General features: G+C 32.4%; 1 protein-coding gene across 1 annotated transcript; it reads left to right on the top strand.

The window, feature by feature from the left end:
• Positions 1-14282: 14282 nt before the first annotated feature.
• LOC128555860 (ERI1 exoribonuclease 2-like) lies at positions 14283-14822 on the top strand. Its single transcript, XM_053539629.1, has one exon. The coding sequence runs from the start codon at positions 14283-14285 to the stop codon at positions 14820-14822; it is 540 nt and encodes a 179-aa protein (XP_053395604.1).
• Positions 14823-16208: the final 1386 nt, after the last annotated feature.

Here is a 16208-nt window from a genome sequence, read left to right as displayed (position 1 = left end):
CAACGTCTCCTATATTATAAATGACGTCGACGTCAAAGCTTTATTACAGTAGTGTATTATCATTTTTATTTAATGGCTTTATTACACTCCCGCGACGTCAAACATGTGATAATAAGCAGTTATTATTGACTCTAACAGTAAGATAATAACGGCAGATTCTGTGACATAGAATCACTTGACCTCCACCACAGAGAGTTCGAAATCTCATTCGGAATATAATTTTTTTTTATGTTAGAAAGCAATACAGCTCGCTTATGAACACATCTTCGGACGTCTTTAAATTGTTTTTGGTACTTGTAACGTGTGTATATGTTAAGTTCTTCTTCTCAACTAGAGGGCGTAAACGGTAGCATGCATTTCCACCTATATCGTCTATGAACAGGCTCAGTCAAATCGAGCCTGCAACAGTTTTGATTTTATCATTTTTTAGCGACCTGTGCAGTTTCGACTTTTTCTATTTTACGGATAGTTGATCGTTCTACCCAGGTGCCCGCCCCCGTCGAAAAATTGTCCTAATGCACATCTGGTGTCTTTCTCCACTAGTAAAAGTTTGACAGTCGCCAAATAACCTTTAAGTTGTGTGTCGGTGTGACCTTAATCCCAACAAACAAACAATCAAGCAACTGACTGACTGTCTGTAACTCCATCATTGTTCCTGAATACTCAAGATTACTATTAAGGTTCAGATACTGCTATCGTATCAAAAGTAGTGAAGACAAATTTCTTCTCAACTTTGATATTGAGCGGGGACTGGGATACTGTCTTGAAGTAAAACCATTGCCATTAACAAATTCTTCGTGGTAGGTCTGCCATAATAGCGCTTGCACAGTTACCAGTTAGTTATTGGCGTGTTAATGAGAAAAATTTCATTAGATTTTTTTCACGTATTGGTAACAACTATTCGTGCAACACAGATGATACATTAGTAATGAGATCCATTAAATCAGTGTCTAAGAGTGGATAGAATCGCGAGTATCAATTAAATCTGATTAGTTTTAAATTTGGAATATGTCCTTTATTCAAATTACACGGATTCCGTGATAACGAGAGGAAAATGGTTAAAAAAGGGTATTGGCCGACTGCAGCACCACTTTATAACATGTTGGAAACTTTCATTGCTGGTTTTGTTAGTTTTGCAGTCTTACCGGCGCCGTAACATGCCTGTAAGGAGGCGAGGTCTACTGACAGTAACATAACACTTGAAGTGATTTTTCGTGTTTAGTAAAACCATTAGGCATTAGAGAAAATTAGAGAAATGTCAGGAAATCTACAACGTCAGTAGTTAATTAGCAAAGAATACTATCCACTGATACATACAACTATATATTACATATCCTCTTCGTTTTAATTAATATAGTATTATTTATTAGTATTATTATTATTATTATTATTATTATTATTATTATCATTATTAATATTATTATTATCATCATCATCATTATTACCTTTATGTCTTGAAGGTAACACACTCAATGTACATAACACGAAAATTACTTATTGCAAACATTTAGAATTTCTCGTATCATATGCGCTTATAAAAGAAAACAACAACAACAAAACCTTTTTGGTAATATATCCAATTTATTCATCTGACGGACACTATATGTTTTAAAAAAAGAGCGATAAAAACAGAAGCAACAACAATCTAGAAATTTATGATGAAAAAAAAAAAGAGAACAAATATGTATGTCTTATTTTCATTATACGTAAGACTATTTCGTCTTTTATTAAAAATTCCACGAATTTATCGAACAACCCTCGTACATACTGGACTGTTACAAGATGTCATATGAAAACCTCGGACATAAACACCATAGTATGTACAGATTTCTGAACCATCACTGATGTGTAACTAGTTCAGATGATTAAAAGTTCTTAGCAATTTTAGCCGCTTTTTTGTTGCACTTGTACTTTGTTGATATAATACTATTTTGTATATTTTCCCCAGACATGTACCAGGATAATCAGGAATGGTGAGGAGGTATGTATCATAGCAGTTCAATTGATTGTACTTCTTCTGGAGAAATAATAAAAACACAATATTTTTCAGAAGTTCCAGTTACGGTGCGTTTCTTCATACTTGGCTAATTGTATTTCGAACTGCAGCAATTTCTAAGTCTGTGTCATACTGTTTTAGAGTATTACAATTTTACCTATATTGAAGAAGAAGAAAAAAGCTAAAAAGAAAACTATCATGAATTTTGTTTTCTTTGGGTGTAGAGATATATCAATTAAGAATATACCATTCATAGTTAAGGATTTATTGTAGGTGTCTGATATCGGATGAAATACGGTCATCAGCATATATGTCCGTATTAAGGTAATGAAGCAGCATTTATACGCCATGGATATAAATTTAAAAAACTCAAAGCCATAGAATATACCCTTAAAGAACGTCCATCATTGTAAAATACTCACTTTAGCTAACTGTTACTAATTTTAGAAAACTTAGTGTATGTCAGAAAGATGGTGTAATTTCAAATTGTTAGTTATAATTCATGGTCGACAAGATCTTTTTTCAAATAAATGTATTTATCCTAGGTTTAAAGAAATCAAGGTTTTACTGTATTGAAAAGTTATTGAAGTGTAGGATGCACTATTGTTTACCTACTGGTACTTCGTTTTATTATTGGCTTGTTAAAAGTTAATTTTTTACCATATGTAAGTTGACAGAATCATAGGAACCATGTCTTGAGGGGTAAATCAAACACAAATGAATAAATCCTTAATGATTTTGTTGTGCAAAAAAGTATGATATTGTGTCTTAAACAGTTTTCATTTTCCACTCAATTGTGTAATTGCAAGGGAAGTAAACTAATAGATCTCTACTTATAAGTACTAGCCCAAGGCAAGAGTTGTCATTCTTTGTGGATCACAACTTTAAATTAAAAATTAAAACTTCTGTTATTGATATTAACAAAACTATCATAAACTTCACATTTGTGAAATCATTTTTGGTTATTTCAAGGACTTGGAAATTAATTTCTAGACTTTATTTAATGTAATTCTATCATTGAAAATTTTAGGGCCTATCTCTACATACGACAATCACGCTATATTTAAGAAGCACTTGCATATTTGTTTTTCATGTTATATATGATGATTGAAGAAACACAAAATAACACTTATATTATTTTATAAAGATTATTTCTGTATAATCTTAAGAATAATGTAATAGGGTTTTGTAAATGACAATACTCAACTGATAAGAATAAGTTTATAAATGAACATGTATTTTCCTGATTTCTATTGTTCTACAGATTCGATAGTAATTCAGTACCTAATTAGTTTATTCTATTTCTGATAAATGGGGTTAACTGAATTGCTGATTTTTTTTGAAATATTTAACACCGGGAAAATATTTTTAAAAATCTGTCCTTTTGTGGAATTTTTCAATTTTTGCTTTAACTGAAAATTTATCACAAAGACCTCCAGTCAGTAAATTGACGATAATCAATTTGCTAAATCTCTGGACACTCTACGTGAATTTTTCAAATCCAGAAATTACCCAGACAGTGTAATAGATGCTGCATTTAACAAGATGCATAATGTTACACAAGACGAAGCTCTGAAATACAATAACAATTCTGATCAGGTTGATATTGTGCCTTTTGTTACTGAATATAATCCCTCCCTCCCTAACATTGGTAGTATAATACATAAGTACTGGGATTTATTTAAACTATCGCCAAATGTATCAGTCCAACAGTTGCATTCCTCTAGACCCGTGTTAGCATACAAACGTGGTAAAAATCTTAAAGACTTCCTTGTAAAGTCTAGATATTCTGCAATGCCCCCTACCCCCATCAGCGCCCGTTCCAGCAAATGCTACCGACCTAGATGTACACATTGTAGCAAAATAGTAGAAACTGATGAATTCGTTAGTTCTTCTAATTCTTCGATGTATAAACTTAGATTTAATACAGACTGCACATCATCAAATGTCATTTATGTCATAACTTGTAAAAAATGCAACATGCAATATGTGGGTCAAACACGACAACAGGTTTCTAAACGTATGAACAGTCATAAATTTGACATTAACAATTTCAGCGATCCAGCATATGCTAGCGGTGTGGCTGCCCATTTCAACAGTACTCATCACAATTTAGATGATTTCAGTTTTTTACCAATTGACATTGTTGATAATGATTTAGATAGGTTATTACGTGAAACGTCCTGGATTCACCGGTTAAATACCGTGCAACCATCTGGCATGAACACCAGCGTATTGTTTACTATGTGATTACAGTTACCAAGTAACATTTAATAGGGTCTTATATACTAACTTTTTCATAATATCCCTACAGGTTAAATATTTTCACTGTATAGTATTGTTTTTAATATATTTTCTAACTTTAAAATAATATTAACAATTTTTGTAGAAATTAAGAATATATCGGCTCTATTTTCCAGCATTTTGATATTTTATTGCCGTTTTATTACCTCCCCTTATTACTGCTTCAAGGTTCCCTTTTCCGCCGTTTGACTGCATTTTGTCTTTAATCGTATTTTAATGAAAGTTTTTAATTTTTTGATTGTTTCTGTAATTATATATGTGCGGTTAGCTTTTAAATTAATGTTATTTTACTATTTATATAATTATAAGTAGATCAATCGTTAATTCTCGCTTATGCTTCACATGTATACTTCAAAATTTGTCATGTAGATATGTTGGGTTTTATTTTTTCTCTGCTTCATATTGAAGAAATATGTTTTCGATAAATACCCGCCGTATCATTATGATCCGTATCTATATGTACATTAATACAAATATATTCTATATTTGCGCTTTTTGTCACGTTGACGTTCGCGTCCAAACGGACGTGACGTCGTTTGTTTTGTTAGTTGTTATTTCTGACGAAGACATAAAGGTCGAAACTAGTCAAGAATGTGTTGTCTTGGTATTTTTAAATCCTTTTGATCTATTTGAAAATGTAAAATAATGAAAGATTATTATTTATTATATCAAACCCTCACGTTTTATACGTCAAAGTTGTCAGATAGTACATATATATGATGTAAGAGAATACTGTATATTGATGTTTTAGATATCTCGGAGAAAAGGTCAGAAGGGTCTAGAGAGACCAGGTGAGACCTACGAAATGGGTCTCATAGATACTAAGATTCAGTTAGGCTTTAGCTATGACATTTGTTAAGACTTAAGAAGTTACAAAATAAATTACGAAAATATGTACGAAATATTCCATTGTGCAAATAAACATCAAAAACGTTCAGACTCGTTTCGTGTTGTGTCGTGTTGTGTTACGCTACAAAAAGTCATTCAAAAATGTTGTGTCAGCATACCTTTTTTGACATTGCATGTGTATTAGAAATACAGTTTTTTAATTAGTGTTTCTTGCACATCTCAGTTAAGCAGCATATATAAAGTTGTGTTGGGTATGAGGAATTTTCAGTTTTGTTGAATTTAATGCTTTTAAGACCTTCTGATATATTCTATGAACATATTGATGGCTATGAAGTCTATACGTACAGCATAGACTGTCAGTTGTTCAGTGATAGCCAAGATTCAGTCAGAAGTTTAACAATAGTTTCATTTTACATTACAATTCCATATTCCCATTCTTTGTTTTTAGTTCGATACATGACAATGCAGATAACAAATCCTAAATGTGAATTTATGTATTTGTTTTTCTTTCTTCCCTTGATTTACTTTGATTATAGGATAAATGATTTATTTACGTTTGAGCGTAGCGAATTAGGAAATAAATGTATTTATCCTAGGTTTAAAGAAATCAAGGTTTTACTGTATTGAAAAGCTATTGACGTGTAGGATGCACGATTATTTATTAGGTATATAGCTGAGTTGAATAGTCAATTAAGTCATTCCAGGTTGTCTGCATTGCTTAACACAACACGTACACTACTTACATGTATACAAACTGGATCCCATCCCGCCCACCCATTGAAAATCTAAACATTGCAATATTTTTAAATTTCAGTAAGATTTTAAAGTCCCAAAAGATTTAAAGTTAAAACAAATGAAAAAAGCTGTCGATATACATTTTGTGCATTTGGTACATGGTTTGAGTGGCACTTTTTCAGTATTTCAAATAAGATTATACAATAATCATAAGTGTGTGGGGGCGGGGGGGGGGGGTAGTCAAACTAATTAATTCAATTATACTTTCGATTGAATTTGTATATTAATACATGATCAAACTCCTGACAAATATACAAATATTGAATAAAACGATTACCAAAGCAAGAAAATAGGAAATGACAATAAATTTTATATGTTTTATGTTTATAAAAGTGTCGAACTTGATGTATTATGAGTTATTCTGAATATCAACATTACTTAGCGTCTGATTAGAGCACGGCATGGGAATTACCCCATGTATTAACAAAACGCGATAACTGTGGCCTTTATTTACTAAAACCGGATCAACCCATAACAATGAAATAGGGAATCAGGTGGACACATTACATGACAAATATCTTATACCGCAAAACCGATGTAATCAGCGACGTGGTCTAGTGGTTAACACGTATGATTTGTAAGCTTACGGTGCCGGGACGAGCTACTTTTTTTAAATTTTCTAACATGTTTTTACCTGGAGAAGAATACAGGTAAAACTATTTGTATTATGATTTTCTCGTGCAGTTATACTTAGTACTTATTGAGGATGTCATATTAGAATAGTCATTAAATCTATTAACATGAATAAAGAAAACTCTTGCAAGAATAAAAGAAATACTAAATACGAAAGACGATATAAAAAGACCTACAAAAATAGAATAAGTAAAATCATTTTAAAAAAGAAGGGCTCGAACTTACACCATACAAACATAAAAATAATACAGGTCCAACACACTATCCGGCACCCGACCACAAACCTGTTATGGATTAATGCATCGTATTTAGAGTTAAGAAGACTACAATATACAATTGAACACCAAATATAGGATAATGCACCTGCTTTACCTGTTTTTGGACTTTACCAAGTACCGTTAAGATAAAAATATCGCGATCCATTAATATTATATGATAGGATAAAAACCTATAACTGGATGTCATCAGTCAAAGATTATTTGTAATATAAGTTTGTAAACATCTTACATGAAAATGATAACCGTTTCTGTCTGGATAAATAAAGTATCTTTATACATGCAGTCATGGTGCACAATATTAGAATATTGTATTATGACAAAAGAGTACATTTTATTCTTTTCTATCGATGTCATTTTGTCTAACAAGGGGAGTTAATATGAATTTATAAATTACTGATCTGCTTGATCTGCTTAATTGCAAGAGCTGATTTAAGTATAATTAGAACTTTACTTAAGAAATAATAAATATGTGCCTATATTTTATCAGTTAATAAAATATGGGCAGGAGTTCGGATGCGTAATAATTAAATCACGAGTGCGTAGCACGAGTGATTTTAATATTCGCATCCGAACGACTGCCCATATTTTATTAACTGATAAAATTATTGGAACATATTTATTATTTCGATTCTAACCACGCAAATTCTTCGCATTTTACAGCGCTACATTTTAGTGCGATGTCATTCGGCTGGCCATATGCTATTATAAAAACCTCCCCACGAATGGAAAGCGTTGTATCAAACTGAATTTTCCGATATTCAATAAATTTTAATTAAATTATAAAGTAGTTATTGCCGTGAAAATGTTATTTTTAATAACATCTAAGGTCGGATATAGAAATCAGAGGTAAATACTTAATTCAGAGTTTATATATGCAGTATCTAAAAATAGTACACGTCACCTACATGATGGCACTGAAACATACACGCTAGGACATTGCGGCGGCATATAAACACGTATACACTCGAGTCATGAATTATGATTTATTTACTGTCAAAGTAGAATCTAGTTGACATTTGTGGTGCCTACAACGCAGAAATTGTAAACTACACACACGACCAGACATAGATGCACTGGTGTCGAAGTTGAAACTTACCGGGCTGAAACATTTTCTTACGGTAAAAATATAAACAAATAAATTCATCAGTTAGAAATAGTTTGTTTCAGAAAATTTGATGTACTTTTTATTATTACTAGCACTGAAAAAGTCGAATATTTAGTCGGTATTATACTGTATATAATGGAAGCAGAGTAGAATCTCACAGTCATGTTACAATCGTAGGGCAGAGTCACTGACTGGAAGAGCTATATTTTATCGTAGATTCATGTATAGGCGATTTCGCTATATGTTTATATAGCAGCTGCTGCGGATCGTGTTAGAATTGTTGACAGTTTTTATGATGATGTTTATAATAATTCAAGTTAGTTTATATTTTACAGATTACTCCAAGAATTGAGAAGTTCTTCTGGACACACTGTCGCCTAGATTTCTACGGAATGGATATGCTTTTATAGATCGTGGCATATAGAGAACTGTCCCATAATGGAGTGAAGTACCAAGGACGATAATTTTGCCCCGTTTAAATTTCTTTTAGAGATAAAAAGTTACCTTTTCCTGTAAGATAGAAATATAAAGACAGTATTTCATCATAAGTGCAAAACTTATTCTTATCATAGTCTCATTAAGATATAAATGCATTTTGAAAATTTTAATGACCTTATATGAATTCGTAACCTTAATAAAATGATATGTTTGGAAGACATACATTTGATGAATGTACATGTTTTGGCTAGCAAATGAACATCTATGGATTATATTATCTTCACTGAGGATAATATTTTTTCGGCAATAAATTGTGGCCACCAGAAGATGGTAGCTGGTCTTGAGACTTGGTATCTTTCTACTCCTTCCCACCCCCCCCCCCCCCCCCCCCCCCACGAAGGAGTTAGGGTTGAGTAGCCGCCTCGCAGCATACTGACTGGGAAAGTATATTCATATATGTAAGTTTTCCTTGTAAGAATTAAAGACAATTGATAATAAGACAGAAGTTGAGTTGAATAGGGTATGATTATAAAGACGGTTTGCAGTGTTTAGCTTTACAGTATAAAATGTGATGTTTTCGTTTACTTTGAAATGTATTAAAGTACATACATGATGTGTTGGTGTTAGAGATAGAAAACGTGTTAACAATGTAGATACATGACAATGCAGATAACAAATCCTAAATGTGAATTTATATATTTGTTTTTCTTTCTTCCCTTGATTTACTTTGATTATAGGATAAATGATTTATTTATGTTTGAGCGTAGCGAATTAGGAAATAAGGGAAATTATCCTTCACTTCCTAATTTAAAGATAGACAATGCACGTCCTCTTTAATTTAATCTGGGAAAAGCCATAAAACTGATGATATGATATAATAACATCCAAACAGTGTTTCAAATTTAGGCCCGATGCAAGTAAGACCTGCAGATATGGTCGCCTCAATATGCTTCTATATTCTAAGAAATACCTTGCAAAAATGGAGGTATGCATATTATTATTGTAACGAAGGTCTCGCCGATAGGCCGATCTGTATAATGATAGCACTAAGAATATTTTAACTTTAATATCAAGTAAGTATTTCACCATTCAATATGTTCCCGCAGTTGAACAGAAAGAACAATAGAAATTTAATGTTGTTTTTTTACAAAACGAACTCTTCACCTAGTAGAATACTATGCAATCAAAGTGATTAAGAACAGAATTAAAACTTAATTATGGTGGTATATTTCTGCCACGAGCTAGCTAGGTAGCTATCGCGATAATAATGTAAACTTTCCAGAAAATGTGTTTTTTTTTTTTTCTGAAAAAAAATCCGCAATATTTAATATTTTGTGAAAATATTTTAGCACAAAATTTCGCGTTAATGCTCGAAACTGCCACGAGATGCTTGGTAGCTATCACGATAATATTCTAAACTTTTCAGGAAAGTTGTGCAATTTTCTGAAAATATTATTGCAATAATTTTTTTTTCCAGATATTTTTATTTTCTGAAAACTTTTTAAAAGCGCAAAATTCCGTTACTGCAACGTCACAGTTGCTAGATAGCTATAAATAGAACACGATGTACTGCAGTTCAGTGTTAAATTACAGGGGTTCAGCAGTGTTCCATCTGTGCTGTTTATAGATATCCAAATGGCAGCTCTTGGCACTAAATGCAAAAATATCGAGATAATATGGTTAAAAATGTTTCCAGGAAACTTTTCAGAAAAGTTTGAAATATCAAGATTTCTTTTTCTAGATAATAAATGGCAGTTGTGGGCACTTACGCAAAAAAGTATCAAGCTAATAATGTAAATTATCGCAATAATATTTGTAGAAAACTTTCGACTATTGAGGAAATCTTTTCAGAAAACTTCGCTATATCACGATATTCTTTTAATTATCGCGATAGCTACCTAGCTATCTCGTGGCAGAAATATGCCACCATACTTAATACTTCAATTGTTATTATATAAGGAATATTTAAACATATTTGCCTAAACATGAATTTAGTTTCGCCTTCAGACCGGAGAAATTACTTTCAGAAGGAAGAAGAACTTATTGTTAAGGATACCACGCCATGATCTTTGTTGTAAAAGAGGATTTTTGCAGTTGCATATGACGAAATTCGAGAAAGCAAACGCATTAAGAAGTTGGAAATATGTTGCTCCCGGAGGAGAGCAACTAGCAATCGTCTTCAGTTCTAATAAATCTGAGGTAATACATTATTCTACTTTAGGAATGAAAGTACAATTTCACTTCACACGTAACGACTATGATATTTAGAATTGGTTTTCTTTGAGGTTCGTCTGTATGCAAATCATGTTAGACATCAATACGCAAAACTTGCATTTGTGTTTACACTGGCAGAATGTCGAAGTGATACAGCAGTTGCTTAAATGTGACTTTTACCATTCAAAGCCGAATTAAAGCAGACGTTCTTTTTAATATAATTAATGAAATTGATGACATCACTCTGGTACCATCGCTATAAATTAGATTTATTTTTTATTTCCGTGTTTTCAGGATGGTCCTGATTTTTTAAGATATATGAAAGTTTCAAATATATTCTGTGTACCAGAATTGCAGTTAATCGGGGTTTCCTTTGAAAACAGATTAATACTCCCTACTATAATTGTATAATTTAGACATAACCGATTTAATAATTGAATACATAGAATGTTATTATCAATATAACATAACTTCTTAATACTTCTTTAAATCATTCATTTCCTAGCATTTCGTAACGTAATATATAAAACAGGAAATGCTGGAGGGTTGTCTCATTGTCTGGATATAACGTCACAATTTCATCAACAGTCATCATTTTGTGACTACATCGTATGTGTTACGATATCCGACTTGATAGCATAATGAGCTATGTTACTGAAGTTTTGTAGGGTATGTATATAATTTTCTTAACAGAAACATTACCCGATTTGGTTCTATGGTGAATTTTGATCTGTACAGAAACTGGGATTAGTCATTAAATTCCTATTAAAATAAAACACTCTGCCATTAATTAAATTTCCGTAGTAGCACTTTCTAAAATTCTACAATACATTTTCTCTTTGACTCTAAAGGCTATTAAAAAGCCACAGCAAAGTAGGAAGTGGTGGAAAAAGAGGATTTTTATTGGGCTAATTGATAGATTTGTTCTGAAATGGAACGGGAAATGTTAAATCTCAGCGGACTTAGTAAGTCTGCATTGTGCATATAGGTCTGTTACTTTCAATGCATATTTCATTACAGTCTAGCACAGCGTTAAGTTGATAAATCAGTCTGTATAATACAAAGACTTAAGTTAAATATCACGCACCTATGTTACAGACTAAACAGGCCATTGACCAAGAGAAGATTATGTCTGCAATATAAAAGTGAATTGAAGCGCTTATGTGGCATACTGAAATGCTAATATAGATATGTCCTAGTCATTTTGTAGTAATGGCAATTTAAGTCTGGTTGGTGCAATTCTTAATGGATTGACCAGTCTGAGAACTGTTGAAACAGTGTCGGTGCAAACATTACACAGAAAGTTACGAGACTTACAACATAATAAAGTTTGCGTCGCTCCTCGGCTATCTGAAGGTTATTTTTCATCTGATCGAAGTTCAACCCTTTGAACAGAATAATATTTCCTTGGCTTCTTACAATTTCAAATTATTAACATTATTCCTAACAAACAAAATATTTAGGAAAAGGCTCCAACAGAAGTAGAATTATAACCGTTATTAGTATTTAATTACAGAATAAATATTCTAATTATTCGACTAAATTCCGGTAAAAATTCTACAATCTGTTGAACAAATTAAAGCGTGTATCTCTGCGCTGCATAAGGTTGTAATACGTGATACCTAACAAAGCAGTCCAGGTTCTGTGAAGGGAATAGTGAATTATTTTTCGAGACGTATCCAGTAAAGCAAATTTACATCAGTATATTCTGGCAGCTGACCTATATCGAGATTTTAATTTGATGAATTGAAATTTGTGTGCATGTTTAATTTAAGACGTGCTTAGTCGTGCACTAGATTTTATAATATGGTTTGGGCTGTCAGATTTTAAGACAACAATTGAATTAAAATGGTAATTATCTACATTATCTACAAACCAAATGCCTTGATGAGTCCCGGTACGAATTCTTCCTAAATATACGTTTTATTTAGATTTGTTTCAAACATAAATATATGACAATCGAATTAAAATGTAAGTATAAGACAGGTAAACGTACATCACACCGTGTAGAAGAAAAATACTGTCAGTACAATATATATGAAATGACGTTTTGTACTATAATCTTATTTTAGTTGATACTTTACGAGTAAATTCATCAACATCAACTATGCTACTAACGCAGTTTTTCCCCATATTTTAAAGATCCTGTTTTCATAAACGATTGTAGTCTGACTTAAAGCTATGTTTTTTTTTTGGAAGTTTGAATGATTTTTTTTCTCGGCACAATGTCAGTAGTTTAACTGTATCTTAGGTAAATATTTTGACATATGAATATTTGCTGTTCTAAGCCAAAGTCTAAGCTTATACTTCAAACGTTGATGAATATTATTCTAGGACACTTGTGAGTGTTTTACAAATAATTTCCAATCCAAAACTAATTGAGTCACTTCATCAACTTGAATCTCTTCTAGACGAAACATTCCCTAACAACGCTCCAGATATTTTTAAGACTGATTTAGTTTTTACAGTTAACGTCGATCGTGATATTATCGGACAAGCAAATAAACATCTGTGTTCATTGCCGTAATGTTTCAACCTGTCATATTTTAACTAACAGAAGTTATTTTCCAAAAAAAAAAAAAAAAAAAAAAAAAAAAAAAAAAAAAAAAACAAGATCTCTTTACATGCAAACAAACAATCTATATAGGGTAAGACAGCAAATCAACAGACATAACAAGGGGTCCACGAAGCTCCAGCATGTTCACTGACCTGTAGAGACAGAGAAGATTTTCCATACTTGTAGAGACAGAGAGTATGAATTCTCCATAAAGCCGTACAGAGAACAAGATTCTTAAATCGGACCAGGGATATAAGAGGAAATGGTGTTTGATTTTTTTCTTAGTTTAGCTATGGGGCCATGCTTTTAGACAAATCAGAATAACACTCCTGGTAGATTGTTATTTAAGGAAACAATCTGTGAAATTATTTTAAAATCGGACAAAAAGTTTAGGTGAAAAAAAAAACAAGGACAAAAAAGATGCTGGTTTATTGTTTTAGCTCTGGCGGCCATTTACCATAAAATAAATTGGAAAAAGTGACGAAATATTTATCCCTTTAGTTTATATTAATTGTTTTAAAAGAAGGTAAATGAATACTTAAAAGCGGCAAAATTGATATTTTTTTCGACATCTTCGTGTTGGATGTTAACCTATGCAGACAATTTACTCTGTAGAGGTAATCTGAAACTGGTACGGAATTCAGAAAGCACTGAACCTCAACTAACCTATAGTGTATGGTGTGCCAAGCTGTTTCATAGAATATAATCTAAATAACTAACAAAATGGCTTACCAGAACTCGAGTTTAAAAATTGTGTAAACTATATCTACGCAGGTGAGCGTAAAGTACTTATGTTCCATTGGATACAATACATTAAAATATTGCACTTGAAATGCATGTTGATCACCTCAAAATTTGCAGGGTTTAGATAAATATCTTTGTTTATGAAACAAATTTTGAATAAGTGTACTTTCTGAATTGTATTTAACGTGTGCACCTTTATAAATCTTTATTCTATTGTATCGTGGATAGTCGTGTTCTGTACATGAAGAAAGAAAAATGCATATGAAAATGAACAATGATCTGCATTCATATTGATTAGAATTTGTTTGCCACTTGACATTAGTTAGGGTACAGAAACATACACAAGTTATGTCACAAAATCAGTTCAGTATGTCCGGTTACAGCAATAGTAGAGATACTGTACAGGACCATACGAATACATACAGCAGTATGTCCGGTTACAGCAATAGTAGAGATACTGTACAGGACCATACGAATACATACAGCAGTATGTCCGGTTACAGCAATAGTAGAGATACTGTACAGGACCATACGAATACATACAGCAGTATGTCCGGTTACAGCAATAGTAGAGATACTGTACAGGGCCATACGAATACATACAGCAGTATGTCCGGTTACAGCAATAGTAGAGATACTGTACAGGGCCATACGAATACATACAGCAGTATGTCCGGTTACAGCAATAGTAGAGATACTGTACAGGACCATACGAATACATACAGCAGTATGTCCGGTTACAGCAATAGTAGAGATACTGTACAGGACCATACGAATACATACAGCAGTATGTCCGGTTACAGCAATAGTAGAGATACTGTACAGGACCATACGAATACATACAGCAGTATGTCCGGTTACAGCAATAGTAGAGATACTGTACAGGACCATACGAATACATACAGATGAACAGAAGCATGGACAGACGCTAGGAAATAACCCATCCTACTTTTCCAAGAGATAGATACCATTATATAATTGAAAACTATGATCACAGTTTCAGTGCGCTATCCCCGGTACACATGTTAGCTCCCCCCTGTGCTAACTCTATTCTCCGTTCAATTTCAGATCACCAAAATTATGCAAAATTCCATAACATACAAACAGATCGAGTTCACGAACTAATGAATTATACGCGTATAACAGTTTTAATTATTATGAAAATGTTCATTTTACTTTTTCGTTTTATTTTCTATTAATTTTTCATGTTTAAAACACATGAACAATCATGCACTTGTCACTGATAACTGTGCCGCTAAATTGCAGAACAGACATATTTCAATCATTGCACTATACTGTGTATGATCAAACCATTCATTACCCTTTGTTTTTGTATGAATATGTCGTCATGGATTAAAATATAACGTGAAAACAAGGTCATATTACTTATTTGGGGCTATATCCGGTGTACGTTTGTTCACCGTGTTTATGCAAGTTAATGCTGCGCATATGTGTATTTAAACACTGAGCGTGTGACTTCAGGTTGCTAACGTCCCGCTGTACTTTTTTCATATACAACCAAACAGTATGGGTCAGCCTCATATATCTATTAAACTTAGAACTTCGGTTTTTCTTGTTCGTCTAATTATTTTGCTTTAACCTATAACCGAAATATTCTCTATTCAGTACGTATCCTAAAAATGAAATAAACATTAATCTTAATTCAGAAATAACTTTTACCACACTATTTCTCTGTGATACAAGAGCAGTCCTGCATCATTAAAATTTAATCTCTGAAGAATTTTACACACAAAGAAGCACATCACGTTCTAAGCATAACGATAATTAGACTTTTCTCTGTACAAAAGTGATCTGCAGTGACAAAAAAGAAATGACAGAAAAAAAACGTTATCAATGGATCAATTGTAGGAAATATAATAATCTGTTGATCTGGAAAAATAGTACATAGAAAGACGAAACTATTTATTACAATTTATTAGTTAGACGTATGTAATTTGGATAGTATTAATTTGCTCTTTAATTATAGAGTAACCGCATAATATTTCTTGTTAAAGGCATATAGCGGCATCGGTGTTACTGCGCATGCATGATGTGCGGGTAGGGATGAAACTGGAAACTTTTAATTTTCGCTAATTTCTTGTGTTTGTCGTAATCAGGTAACCTTTCAGGTCGTTTAGTGAACATAAATCGTGGGAAAATGGTAACACTGCAATATGAAATTACTTTTGATTACAATATCATTTTTCCAATTTTTTAAAAATTTTACAAATGTTGAAAGTTGTGCGGTAAAGGCTCGTTCATACAGACAAAGGCTGAAGACACCAGATCCATGGA

This window comes from Mercenaria mercenaria, chromosome 3 (assembly GCF_021730395.1).
Source record: "Mercenaria mercenaria strain notata chromosome 3, MADL_Memer_1, whole genome shotgun sequence".
Lineage (NCBI taxonomy): Eukaryota > Metazoa > Mollusca > Bivalvia > Venerida > Veneridae > Mercenaria > Mercenaria mercenaria.
This window is presented reverse-complemented; position numbering and strand designations above follow the sequence as displayed.

Coding starts and splice junctions, on each gene's coding strand:
- LOC128555860 (XM_053539629.1), top strand. CDS start 14,283: ATGTCCGGTTACAGCAATAGTAGAGATACTGTACAGGACCATACGAAT.